General features: G+C 37.9%; 1 protein-coding gene across 3 annotated transcripts in view; it reads left to right on the top strand.

The window, feature by feature from the left end:
• The window catches only part of Cadm2 (cell adhesion molecule 2), a 981,723-nt gene that overhangs the window by 825,400 nt on the left and 142,086 nt on the right, over window positions 1–14,237 (top strand). For all 3 annotated transcript variants that reach the window (XM_028876715.2, XM_028876716.2, XM_028876717.2), the window contains 2 exons: window positions 8,391–8,543; window positions 10,601–10,738. In XM_028876715.2, the coding sequence (XP_028732548.1) occupies window positions 8,391–8,543; window positions 10,601–10,738 (291 nt within the window). The remainder of the gene's footprint in view (window positions 1–8,390; window positions 8,544–10,600; window positions 10,739–14,237) is intronic.

Below are 14,237 nucleotides of genomic sequence, written 5' to 3' on the forward strand. Positions count from 1 at the left end.
GGAATGTGTATGTCCAGAGAGTGCTCAGTCTACACTGTTAGTCCTTCTTAGGGAAAAGTCAATTGGGAAAGCTATGAAGGCACACATGATTTTCATAACAGAATACAGCTGATATATAACAAGCCAAGTAACACCAAAAACTCCTTGGGATTTGGCTTCCTCTGGAGGAATTCCATGATCCCTCCAGGTAGTGACTTTGCCATAACCAGCTGAGTTCTTATGATATATTCCTGTGGCCCGCAACAAAGAACATACATACAAGTGACATTATACAACCTGAGAAGACGAGACATATACATTTAGGAATCTATATGTTATATGTCTATAATGACAATTAATGAAAAAAGAAGTCATTAGGTTGAAAGATATTAAGGAAGGCTATTTCGGAGGAATCGGAAGGAGGAAAATGAAGGAAGGGAAATTCTATAATTATAATATGATCAAGAAAAATAAAATAAATTGTTTTTTAAAAGGTGTGTGATCACTTATATTAAGCACAGATTTAGGGGAGGGAAACTGTAACGTACATGCAAATTGTTAGCTGTTTCTTCCTTGTTGGTTTTTCTGTTTGAGTGGAAGCATGGGATTCAACCTAGGGTCTCATGCTTCCTAAGAAGGTCCTTTACTACTTAGATACCCCAGGAGCTTTCCTTACTAAGTTCTCAGTAGAAAGATGGTAGATAAAATAAATAGTAGCTCTGTTAAATCAATGTGGTTTAAAAATAATTGATATATAAATTGCAAAATATGCCAGTAACTTCCTTATCAATGTGGTCAAATAAGAAAAAAGAAAAAAGACTAAAATTCTACAATTTTAAATGTCTTAGGCATTTTATTTTATCAAGCATGAAACCTAAATATGCATTTGTATAATTGATGAACCATTTAAACTAATGGTATATTGGGGAGATAATTTTGTCCATAGCCATGTGCTATTGTGGAACCAAAATAAGACCAAAATGCTCTCACCCCAAAACTAAAGGCCTAAGACTGCTTCTTTTAGCTACAGGCCATAAGTTACTGGAACAGGCCAGAAGTTACTGAGACCAGTCAGTTCAGGTTCCAGAAACCAGGAAGTGTAAAAGTACAGAGCCACAAGATAGTCACGAGGTAATGCCTGCCAGACTATGGAATGTCCTCTCCCTGGTTTCCAGGGTAACTGATCACAGAAATGCTCCACCTGAGGGCAGCCAATGAGAAATGGTGCGGGCAACCACTCCTTAGAAGTAATTTCTAGAAGTCCCTAGAAGCGAGCCAATCAGAATTGTACCTGTACTAGCACCCCTAAATGATGTAACCTTGTGACTTTTCCCTTTAAAAACTGAGCTTGCAGACAGGTGGGCGCTTCCTCCAGCCTCCACTGCGTTGGATGCATTGGACGAAGTCCCTGCCTAGGCTTGTATTGCTTTTGGATATCCACGATTAAACCTTGCTTTTGCATTCCGGCATGCTCGTCTTTGGTGGTCTCTCTGGGGGTCACGATCTGGGCACAACAGAACAACTTTTCAAAAGCATAATAGCGGGTTTGTTCTCATGGTGTAGTCATGAGCAATCAATGGTATCAGGTAGTACTTAAAGTGTTTTCAGATCAATTTCCAGTGACAATTTGAAAATACTTTGAGTTAGGAATTTCAGCGATTAACTGGATATTTTAATTCTGACAATGCTTTAATCAGTTCGTTTACTGAATGTTTAGCATTTTAATGCTTTGATCCTATTTGCTGTACAAATTTTTACTGCTTTTGACAACTAGAACTAAGCTCCAAACCAAAAAGCAACAGAAACTTAATGTCAGTTTTGTTATTTACCAATGAACTCGAACAATTCATTCTCTACAATATTGTACGCCTGTCTGCTTTGTATTTACTAAAACTAATAATGGCATTTTGAGGTGAGAGGAGAAAAAAAAAGAAATGTGGTTTAGGACTTCAAAACTGACACGCATGAATATATATTCACTGATACAACTTTATGGTCTGCACCAACATCTCACCACTACAGTTTTTTTTTTGAAGAGTCACTCTGTAAACCAAGCTGGCCCTGAGAGCATGTACTGATCCTCCATGCTCTCTGGTTGGGAATTGTTGATTCACCCTCTTCTTATCCTGTAAATTTCTCTGGGAGTTCATTTGCTTAACAATAACGCGGACTAATGTGATTTTCATTATAATGAATGTTTTAAGCAAACCCTATCACCACAGTGTTAAATCTTTTCAAGTCCACAAATTCTATGATGTCATCTCCAGCTTACTTTCAAACAGCATTTCAAGTGTGAGAGAATAAAGAAGAGCCCACAGGAGTCTGAAGAGGGATGCACTGCAACTGAATGGGTTCCCTGTGTGCGGGAAGCTTGTCTCACTAAGACAGCACCCTGAGTCAGAGCTATCTGCGCAGTAGGCATTCAGTGAGTGGCTATTGAATAGACACTGAGAACTAAACTCTGCCTCTATATGATAAGAACCGAATGAAAAAAAGAACTGAACTATGAAGTCCCCTTCAGTATCTCTCCACGGGATCCCCTGGGAAAGAAGCTAAAATAAAATTTCCATTTTTTTTCTTTAGACACTGATGAACATAAGAGCAAGAAGCACCATGCTAAGTAAATTTTTAACAAGGTTAGAGTTGGCTGGGAAGTGCTTGTAATGTCAAATAAATGATCTTTAAATATGGCTATTTTTTACCAGTTTCCAAGTAAATACAAACTGTGGTAACTAATTAGATACCATAATAATTATTTATAATTTGTAGATAGTAAGTTCCAAATACATAATGATGAAACAATTGTGATATTGTTTGAAGTAAATTCAGTCTTTAAAAAAAAATCCCTTTGAAAACACCATCTTAATCGTTACCTCATGTAGTTTGTTTATTTGTTGTTTGTTAAGAAATCCAATGTTTTGCTGAAAAATATTTAAATATTTCCAGGTAACAATTAAGTGAGAAGTAGAAATGAATGCCTGTAATAAAATAAATCTTCACAGAGATGAAAAAAATGAGCTAATGGGTTAAGTAAGGCATTCTCAGGTCAACCTTTAGGTGCCTGCTTCCCACTAGGAATGTGATTAAATGGTTCAAAACTCCATGTTCTGGAGAATTCAATCTTAGCTTCAAATAAGCACTGACCAATGAGTAAGAGTCCATCAAATAGTGTTGTGCCAGATCGTGACCCCAGAGAACACAAAGACGAGCATGCCGGAATGCAAAAGCAAGGTTTAATCTGGATATCAAAAGCAATACAAGCCTAGCAGGGACTTCGTCCAATGCATCAACGCAGTGGAGGCTGGAGGAAGCGCCCACCTGTCTGCAAGCTCATTTTTAAAGGAAAAGTCACAAGGTTACATCATTTAGGGTGCTAGTACAGGTACAATTCTGATTGGCTCGCTTCTAGGACTTCTAGAAATTACTTCTAAGGAGTGGTGCCCGCACCATTTCTCATTGGCTGCCCTCAGTGGAGCATTTCTGTGATCAGTTACCCTGGAAACCAGGGAGAGGACATTCCATAGTCTGGCAGGCATTACCTCGTGACTATCTTGTGGCTCTGTACTTTTACACTTCCTGGTTTCTGGAATCTGAACTGACTGGTCTCAGTAACTTCTGGCCTGTTCCAGTAACTTATGGCCTGTAGCTAAAAGAAGCAGTCTTAGGCCTTTAGTTTTGGGGTGAGAGCATTTTGGTCTTATTTTGGTTCCACAGTTCTTAATATGAGGGTCACAACCTGGCTAAGGTAGGCATATCTGATATTTGCATACAATTCACAGTGGCAAAATTACAGTTATGAAGAAGCAATTAAATAATTTTGTGGTTGGGGGTCACCCTAATGCGAGGAATTGCATTAAAGGATTGCAGCATTACAATGGTTGAAAGCCACTGTTCTAGAAGCTTGTGTCCATGCAGGTTTCAGCTAGGTATATCCCAGTCGTTCAGATTTTAGCCCAAGCACATGATTTAACTATGAAGGTTTGTATTTGTATGCATGGAAAAATTTAATGTTACCTTTTTCTTCTAAATATTTTTTTAAATTTAGTTTAATTTTAATGTATATTGACCTGGATTTTAGTGTCTTGATTCCGTACATGTATGTTCTTTGCCAACTTGGGAAAGGTTTAGTTGTTACGTTATTACTAGTTTTTGGAACTTGTTTTCTTTCTTCTCTATAGAGAGCATAGTGGCACCTGTGTTGGATTTCTCACAGTCACTAAGACTACACTGTTTTCATTTTTTTTAACTTCCCACCTCTGTTCTCTTGGTTGTTCTGAGTGGGTGAAATCTGATGCTCTATGTATATTGTCTTTTTACAGAACTGCTTACTGAGTATATGTAGTAAGGGCTAATTTGTATTATTGAAAATTTCTATGATTTTATTTCGATGTATGTTGCTGGAGGGCTTCTCTCCAGGTTCCACCAAGCCCCACAGTCCCACAATCCACGTAAAAATAATCACTCAGATGCTTATATTACTTATAAACTGTATGGCCATGGCAGGTTTCTTGCTAACTGTTCTTATATCTTAAATTAACCCATATCTATAAATCTATACCTTGCCACATGGCTGGTGGTTTACCGGCATCTTTACATGTTGCTTGTCCTGGCAATGGCTGCAGTGTCTCTCCCTCCTTCTTCCTGTTTCCCCAAATCTCCTCTCTCCTTGTCCCGCCTATACTTCCTGTCTGGTCACTGGCCATCATTGTTTTATTTATATAGAGTTATATCCACAGCAGATGTATTTTAAATTCTGTTTAAAAATTTCAATTTATTGTGTAGGTTAGCATAAAAATCTGATGGGTTTCCTCACATCATGGATGATATCAACAACATCAGCTCTTACCTCAAAGGAGAGAAGAGAGTGATTATTCAATTTATATATTCTAAAAGCTTTACCTTGTAGTCACACAATGTTTGTGCACACCGAGACAGGTAGTGTATGATTAGTCGGGGAATAAAGATAGCCCAAGATTATTTGGCTCTGGACCTGTGACATCCCATCGATAATCACTGAGATCTAATCATTAATCAAACTTGTAGCAAGTTCTATGTAGCTGTAAGTACTTTTGTGTGTGTGTGTGTGTGAACTTTGGTTTACAGCATCTTTGTATACATATGTTATTATGCTTTGTTCAATCATGCCCTTCACCATGATGAACTCTTTGTACTTCCCCACTTCCAGCTGATTATTATGTTTATTCCCGTGCAGTCATTTCCCAGTATTGCCTCCCTACTACTTGCAATTCCCAAACCTCTCCATTTTCTACATTCTTTCGTATCTTTTTCCCTTTTTGTTATTTCCTTTTTAAGTTTTGAACAGACAAGCACACATGTAAATGTGCACACAAACATTTTTAATGTTTTACTTAGATTTTGCCTTTTGAAGGAAAACATAAATAATGTATATTTTAATGCAACATTCTAGAATATGATTTAAAATTGTGTATATTTTTCTTCAAATATTATGATCTCATTATTTTTAGGGCTACATAAAATTAATATATATATATATATATATATGTAGTATATATGGTTCCATTTTCTAGTTATCATGATATTTTTACAACCTCATTTTCTTGCTAACTTTGCTATTTTTATACTTGTTCTACCATGATTAGCGAATGCACGTTAAGGTACAGTTAGAGTCATTGGCAGGAAAACCCCAATAACTGATTCTTCTCAGTTTTGGTTCCTTGATTACACTCCACACTAAAATTATTCTTTGCCTAGTTTTTGTTGTGGCCAGAGTCTTAATTCCTCACCTCATGTATGCCCTAGAAATTCCCGACAAAAGCGACTTGTGGAAGAGAGTGTCTATTTTGACTTACGACTCCATGGACTATAACACACCAAGCAAAGGATGGCAGGAGGACAAAAGGCAGCCAGCATATTGTATGACAGTCCAAAATTAGACAAGTGCTAAGATGACTTTTCCCATTTTTTTATTTTCAAATATTTTTATTTTATAATTAATTTAATTTTACATATCAGCCACATATTCCCCTGTCCTCCCTCCTCCCACCCCCATCCTTCCCCCCCCAACCCCCCCATTCCCACCTCCTAGAAGACAAGGTCTCCCCTGGTAGATTCAGTTGAGGCAGGTCCAGTCCCCTCTTCCCTACACCAAGGCTGAGCAAAGTGTCCCAGCATAGGCCCTAGGTTCCAAAAGGCCAGCTCTCGAACCAAGGACAGGTCCCAGTTCCACTGCCTGGATGCCTCCCAAAACAGTTCAAGCTAATCAACTGTCTCACTTATCCAGAGGGCCTGATCCAGTTGGGGGCTCCTCAGCTATTGGTTCACAGTTCATGTGTTTCCACTAGTTTGGCTATTTGTCCCTGTGCTTTTTCCAATCATGGTCTCAATATCTCTTGCTCATATAATCCCTTCTCTCTATTGCCGATTGGACTCCCGGAGCTCCACCTGGGGCTTGGCCATGGATCTCTGCATCTGCTTCCACCAGTCACTGGATTAGAGTTCTATTATGACAGGGTGTTTAGCCATCCGATCACCAGAATAGGTCAGCTCAGGCACTCTCTCGATCATTGCCAGTGATCTATTGTGCAGGTATCTTTGTAGATTTCTGGGGACGTCTCTAGCACTCTGCTTCTTCCTATTCTCATGGGGTCTTCATTTATTATGGTCTCTCTTTCCTTGTTCTCCCACTCTGTTTCTGACTCAGCTGTGACCTCCAGCTCGCCTAAGCTCTCTTTCCCCCAACACTTGCCCTCCATTCCCCCTCTTCACCCAATTTGCTCGTGTAGATCTCATCCATTTCTCTGTTGCTGGGCGATCCCTGTGTCTTTCTTAGGGTCCTCTTTACTAGGTAGCCTCCCTGGAGTTGTAAGTTGCAGTCTGGTTATTCTTTGCTTTACATCTGGTATCCACTTATGAGTGAGTACATACCATGTTTGTCTTTCTGAGTCTGGGTTACCTCACTTGGGATGATTTTTTTTTTCTAGTTCCATCCATTTGCCTACAAACCTCATGATGTCATTTTTTTTTTTTTTTTTTTTTTTTTTTTTTTTTTTTTTTTTTACTGCTGAGTAGCACTCCATTGTGTAAATGTACCACATTTTATTTATCCCTTCTTCAGTCTTTTCCCTTTTATTCAGTACAGGCTGTCAGCCTAAGGGATGGTGCCACCCATCTTAAACATGGGTCATCCTAACTCAACTAACCTAAAATAATCCCTCATAGTAATGCACTGAGATGTGTCCCCTAGGTGATTCTAAATCTTGTCAAGAGTATAAATCATATAATTAACTGTAGCAATAAGTTTCTTCATGCATTATACCCTGGCATTTTTGTCGGCTACATCAAAGCTGGGTACTATTAGAATAGAGTGTGACTTGTAGGAGCATTCTGCGTGTTTTCAGAGTAACACACAGGTCCTGGTTTGCAGTTATATATTGTGTATGCTTCTCAGAAGAGTCCAGTTTTTGTGAGACTTTGTTGTGCTATCTGTCCCAATTGACTTGTTTTGGGTATACAGGAGTTAATGCTAATTTCTACCTTAGACTTGTCACTTTAGAAAGCAGACATTCCCCGGATCAGTCTGCCTGGTGGTGAAGGTAATGCAAGGGATTCCAGCATTGTACTGACAATGTTCCTTTGTCTCTAAAAAGGACAAGTCACAAAGCACAGTGGAGATGTAGCTGCTTTCTGGAACTGGTTGTCAGTGAGAAAACTCTTAACTATCTCTCACTTGATTCTGGGTTGTATTACTATTCTTAATGAAGTACATAATACACGTTCATTTTTCCTCTCCAGCTGAGTGAAAAGGTGAAACATCTGTAATATTCTAGCAGATGCTCTAGAAGTAGTGGTAATCGAAAAGTGATTTTAACCTTATAATATATTACCCATATTACAATACCCAATCAGGGCAAATGTAGGCAACATGTAAGGCTAATTAAGATTCAGCTAAATGTCAGTTCTGGTATAAATAATGTTCAGTTAGTGTTTCTATGACAGGGACTGCTTTTTAATACACACACACACACACACACACACACACACACACACAAAATACTCGCTGGTGTTTTGGAAGACCTTAGTAATTCCAGTTCCCCAAATGTATCTGTCTTTCATTTTCATAATATTTTTGCCACTAGCATTCATTCTATTAAAAATAATGTGAAAGAAACCATTTTTATCACCCTCAACCTCCTCCTCACTCAAAGTATTATACTGGATTTTACCATGTAACTAAACAGTTATTCCTTCAAAGATGAAGGAGCTCTTAATTGTTGTTGTTAACATATTGAAACCATCCTTTAGTGTGTTTCAGGAGATAAAAATTCAATGAATGGTTAAATAAAGTATCTACTGTACTGTACTCAAAATCTATCTTTTATATATGCTTACTGTGTGTTTTTCACATTTTCAATATTTGTTTTTGTTTCCAGCTTTAAGGGACAATAGAATCGAGCTGGTTCGCGCTTCCTGGCATGAACTGAGCATCAGTGTCAGTGATGTGTCTCTGTCTGATGAAGGACAGTACACCTGCTCCTTATTTACAATGCCTGTCAAAACTTCCAAGGCCTATCTCACTGTTCTGGGTAAGTGCTAGAGACTAACACCATGTAATCACACTCCCAGAAAGATGTGCACAGCTCTAACACAGTTCATTCAGAATATAGTTATTGAACATCAAATCAATAGACATAATTTAATATATTGCTGCCTCACAGAAAAAGACATTTAAGAATCATTTAGTTGCTTTAATTTTAGAAGTGGACAAAAGGAAACACAAAGGTTAAAGTGGATGCCAGAAAGCATAATGCCATTTTGTGCCTTAAGTAGTAACTATTTTTGGTTGTTTTTGTTTGTTGTTTGTTTTTGTTTTTCTTCCAATTAATTTTATATCAAAATCGTGCATATGCTGTGTGATTTGGAGCCATTTAAAAAGCGATAGAATACTGAGCACAATGACTAACTCGTGTGCACAGTGTGCTCTTCATCTTATTGTCTGAGTCACCTGATGAAGACCTGCCCTAATAACCCGTGGCTTTCAAAAATGACCTCTTTTTGTACCGTAGTGTCTTTAAATGGCTCTGACATTTCCATGTGTCTCTATTTAAAAAAAGAAAAATGTGTATTTTCTAGATTCGTAAATGAAGTGCGTAATGTCACTTGTGCATGCAGCTTGTAGCTTCCTTGTGCTTTTATTCTCTAAGTATCAGGCTATTTTCCCAAAGGTTAAAGTGACATGAAAAAGCAATGCATTCATAGAGATTCGGAGGAAATAAAGCTGCAGCTCAGAGCTCATCGACTCCACAGTGCCCCAGTCAGCTGAAATTGCTGCAGTTCATTGAAACGCACCTGTGTACTGAACAAGTTGGAGAAATTTAAAGATTGATTTTTTTTTCCATTTTGCCCCTAGCTTGCCTTCCTTTTTAGATAAAGACACTGTGTTGCATTTAAAATAGCCAATGCATAACATCCTTTTGGATAGGAATATTAAAGTTAATCCAGCTAGCAAATTGGTTCTGTGCTTGGGATGTGAAATATGTTTCATTGCAAGTCCCACTGGAACTATTTCATAAAAAATCTTCACAAGTTTGCCGTTAAGGACAAGATACATCCACTAAAGTGGAGTGTTCCGAGATAACAATTGCCTAAGGTTAATGCATTGTTCTGTAGAGCCAACTCAAGACTCAAAGAATAAATGGCTGCAGAGTGCAGTTTATTAAATGGCAGGATGACATTGATTTTTTTTTAAAGGGTATAAAGGTGAGCACACACAGACCAACTAGCTAGTTAAGAGATGTAGGCTAATCCCTCTTTTATCTTTGTTATTGTTTAACTTTGTATGTCTCATAGTGGAGCTTTCTAATATTCTTACATTTTAATCTTCTCAAAATTAAGTTAGAGCAGTACAACAAGGAAAACTTCACTGCACCTCTATTGTAGAACAATGCTACATGATATTTTAATAGACCTCCAAGAAAATAACGGAATAATATAGCACAGAAAATGTGTGATATTCAGGCTGTGAAGATGGCTGGACAGGTGAAAAACACTTCTTGCAGAACCCTGATCCTGTGCCTTTGGATATTTAGGACCCTTGTAGAAGCCTGGCAAAAGCTGGCTCTGAATACCCAGCATTCCTACAGCAAAATAGGAGAGACAAAGATGGAGAATTCATAGGAAAATCGTGTACCATCTAGCCTGCAGCATCAGCAGGAAAGACCATACCTCAAACATACACATGAGTTTTCCTATAACTTCCACATACCAGCATGGCTTTTGTGCAAACTCCCACACAAATATGTACACATTCATTCACATACACACATATTATACATATAAACATAAAATGTATTTAAATATATGGTATTCTATTTGCAAATCACACAAAGTCTACATTCTTAGACTGCTGTAATGGTAGCACAAGTTATTTTAATGATAGTGTTTTAAAGCTTTCAAAGACTGTTTTGGAGGTGAAATTTTACAGTTTTTGTGTTAAAAAAATTTGAAGTATACATATTTTAATGTTCTTTCTGGATGCTGTGTATGCATAAGCACTATATTTGAAAAGGTTTATTTAATCATATAGGAGTTTAGGTCATCCCTGGAGATTGACACTCACTTTCCTTATTTGATTAAATTTCAGGAGTTCCGGAGAAGCCACAGATTAGTGGATTTTCATCACCAGTCATGGAGGGAGACCTGATGCAGCTAACGTGTAAGACATCTGGCAGTAAACCTGCAGCTGATATAAGATGGTTCAAAAACGACAAAGAAATTAAAGGTAAATCACGGAGAAAGTCCTCAAGTCAACATGGATACACAGAAATTAGAATGCTGTGTTAAAACAGAATTTTCTATATTTTTTCAGACTACACTATTTCTTACTGATTGAATACAATTCAAATGAGGTTAACCAAATTCTTGTTAGATAATTTCATGAAGTGTATTGATATCATTACTATGGGGCAGCAAGATGGCTCAGTGAGTGTAAAGGTCTGATGCCAAGACTGTAGATTAGAGTTCCATCCCAAAGAACCACATGATGGAGTGAGAACAAACTCCTGCAAGTTGTCCTCTGAACTCTAAATACACACATATGTGCCCCAACCTGAATCACACACAATATAAATAAATAGTAATCCTTGGCCGGGCGTTGTTGGCGCACGCCTTTAATCCCAGCACTTGGAAGGCAGAGGCAGGCGATCTCTGTGAGTTCGAGCCAGCCTGGCTACAAGTGAGCTCCACGAAAGGCGCAAAGCTACACAGAGAAACCCTGTCTCAAAAAACCAAAAAAAAAAAAAAGTAAATAAATAAATAGTAATCTTTAATAGAATCATAGTGTACTTCCTTTTCTGCTTATAAAAACACAAGTCTAGAACTAACATATATTAGTAGGAGACAAGGCTAGAAAATAAGTTAATGGAAGTGAAACAACATGTAGATGCATACTTGCAAACAGAATAGAAAGCACACCATTATTTTAGCTCCTATGAGTATAATATATATTGCAGTCAGGGAGCTGGCATGAGTTATTTCTTCATCTTGTAGACTTATGAAATTGTAAACTTTTGAAAGGAAAAACTAAACATCAATAAATTTGATTTCTAGCAATCCTCATAAATGTAAAAGAATTGGTTGTCTCAGTAAAAAAAATCATAGTAATGTAGAAGTTTTGTACAGATTTAAGACTTACTCTGACACAAACAAAACATATATAGTCTGATGTTTTCAAAGAAATTTAAATAGAAAATTTCTAATGTATGATTGAATAAGTAGTTCATACTAGTATGACCACTGTGTTCAGTCAGTTTTCTGTTGAGCACTTCTAATGGAAAGCCCCATACTATAGGATATGTATAAATTCCTTCTGCAGATTACAGGAATATTCTAAAAAACAAATTCTTAGGCATCACATGTCTTTTTCTTTGAAAGACTTGGTTTAGACTTGTAAGAACTTCTTAAATATATTGTCAATAATGTTTAAAAGACTTTATATTCATAATTGTGTGTGTGTGTGTGTGTGTGTGTGTGTGTGTGCACGCATATGTGCTTGTGTATGTGTGGGGTGTAGGGCTCACATATTAGGATGACTTGGAGACCAGAAGAGAGTATCAGAATTACAATTAGTTGTGACTGTCTGGTTTGTATGATGTAAATTAAGGCTAGGTCCTCTGGAAGAGGAGAAAGTGCTCTTAAATGATGAGCAATCTCTCCAGCCCAGTGAATTGTTTTATAACATACATCCCTTCCTTAACTCTTACATAGTGAACTCGTTTGTTGAACATATGTTCTTAGCATTTTCTTGATGTTCCAAGGGCTATTCTCTCCTGTCTCCCCAGGGTAGTTAATGAGGGTAAAACATTAGATAGTTCATTAATGTTGATTGAATGTACTTAACATTGTAAGCTCATGGAAAATCAGTAGTATACTAATATTTTATGCAAGAAATTAATTTTTAACAAAGCTGACCTCTCATTTGACTATTAAACAAATCTGAGCATATAAGTAAGGAGGTCATATTGTTATATTTATCTCTAAAAATTAAAAGTTTGATGTTAAAAAAACACTGAACTTTGATGGCATCTATATCAAGATCTGAACAATCACTGTGACAAAAACATATGCAGTATCAGCATATGATTCTCTTCTGTATTCTGAAGTTATGAAGCCTCCTTTCCTAATGTTCTGCAGTGCAATAACAGTTTATAGAGCTGTTATGAACCCCATATTTTAATCATCTGTATATCATCTTGTTTGTTTATAGCTCCTCTGGATGTGTAGGTTGTCTGTCTTCCCAACCAGATGGTAAGCTTCCTGAGTGGAGTAAACTTCACTTTGATAGGTGTACATGTAAATAAGATAAGTGCAGTAGAATGCACAGAGTGAACATTCATTGTGTTTGCTGTCCTCTGAATTTGATAAGTGCTATTTTACAGAACAGTTACTTAAGCCAGTCTTTCACACTGCAAGGAGTGGTCCATCATCATCTCAACTACCTTGTCTTTCCAGAGATAGAAAGAAAAAAATATGTGACTTCCATTATTGCCTGGCTGAATTTACTACAGTATCACTTGCAACTCTGAACATACACAGGGGAAAGTGAGGCTATTAGAATCCAGTCCAAATCAGTTCAGTAAGTTTTTTAATGTAGCAGAGTATCAGGGCACATGAGAGAAATAGCACATGAATTATTCAAGACCCTTAACCTGAAGATGTTTAAGGTGACTACAGTTACTAAAATAATTATTATTAGAATAATTTGCTATGAAGATCAATCTCTATAAAAATAAGTATCTTTTTTTTTTTTTTTTTTTTTTGGATGACCTATCCTATAGGTTTTTTTCCCTTTTATTTTATTTTACAATACCATTCAGTTCTACATATCAGCCACGGATTCCCTTGTTCTCCCCGCCTCCTGCCCCCCTCCCCTTCCCCCCAGCCCACCCCTCATTCTCACCTCCTCCAGGGCAAAGCCTCCCCCGAGGACTGAGCTCAACCTGGTAGACTCAGTCCATATAGGTCCAGTCCCCGCCTCCCAGACTGAGCCAAGCATCCCTGCATAAGCCCCAGGTTTCAAACAGCCAACTCATGCAATGAGCACAGGACCTGATACCACTGCCTAGATGCCTCCAAAACAGATCAAGCCAATCAACTGTCTCACCTATTCAGAGGGCCTGATCTAGTTGGGGGCCCCTCAGCCTTTGGTTCATAGTTTATGTGTTTCCATTCGTTTGGCTATTTGTCCCTGTGGGAGATCCCAGCTGGATCAAGAACAGAGAGAGAGAACAAGGAATAGGAGACCATGGTAAATGGAGTCCACATGAGAAAAGAAAGAAACAAAGTGCTAGAGAGGCCCACAGAAATCCACAAAGATACCCCCACAATAGACTGCTTGCAATGGTCGAGAGACAGCCGGAACTGACCTACTCTGGTGATGGGATGGCTAAATACCCTAATAGTCGTGCTAGAAACCCCATCCAAGGACTGAGGGATCTGGATGTGGAGATCCATGGCTCCTGGAATCTAATTAGCGAGAAAGAGGAGGGTTTATATTAGGGAGAATTGTTGAAACCAAGGTTGGATAAAGCTATCCTATAGGTTTTATTTTCATGCTCCTGAGTGTATCAAGCACTACTTGGTCACATTTATCCACATAGGGAGCAGGAGTTTCATGTTTTTAAATTTCATTAGATTTCACAACTGAATGTATTTTGGCATGGTGCATCACAGATTACGGTGCTCCAGCCCTAGATGTTCTGGTTGAGTAGTGGGTAGAACCT

This window comes from Peromyscus leucopus, chromosome 12 (assembly GCF_004664715.2).
Source record: "Peromyscus leucopus breed LL Stock chromosome 12, UCI_PerLeu_2.1, whole genome shotgun sequence".
In the NCBI taxonomy this organism is placed as follows: Eukaryota; Metazoa; Chordata; class Mammalia; order Rodentia; family Cricetidae; genus Peromyscus; species Peromyscus leucopus.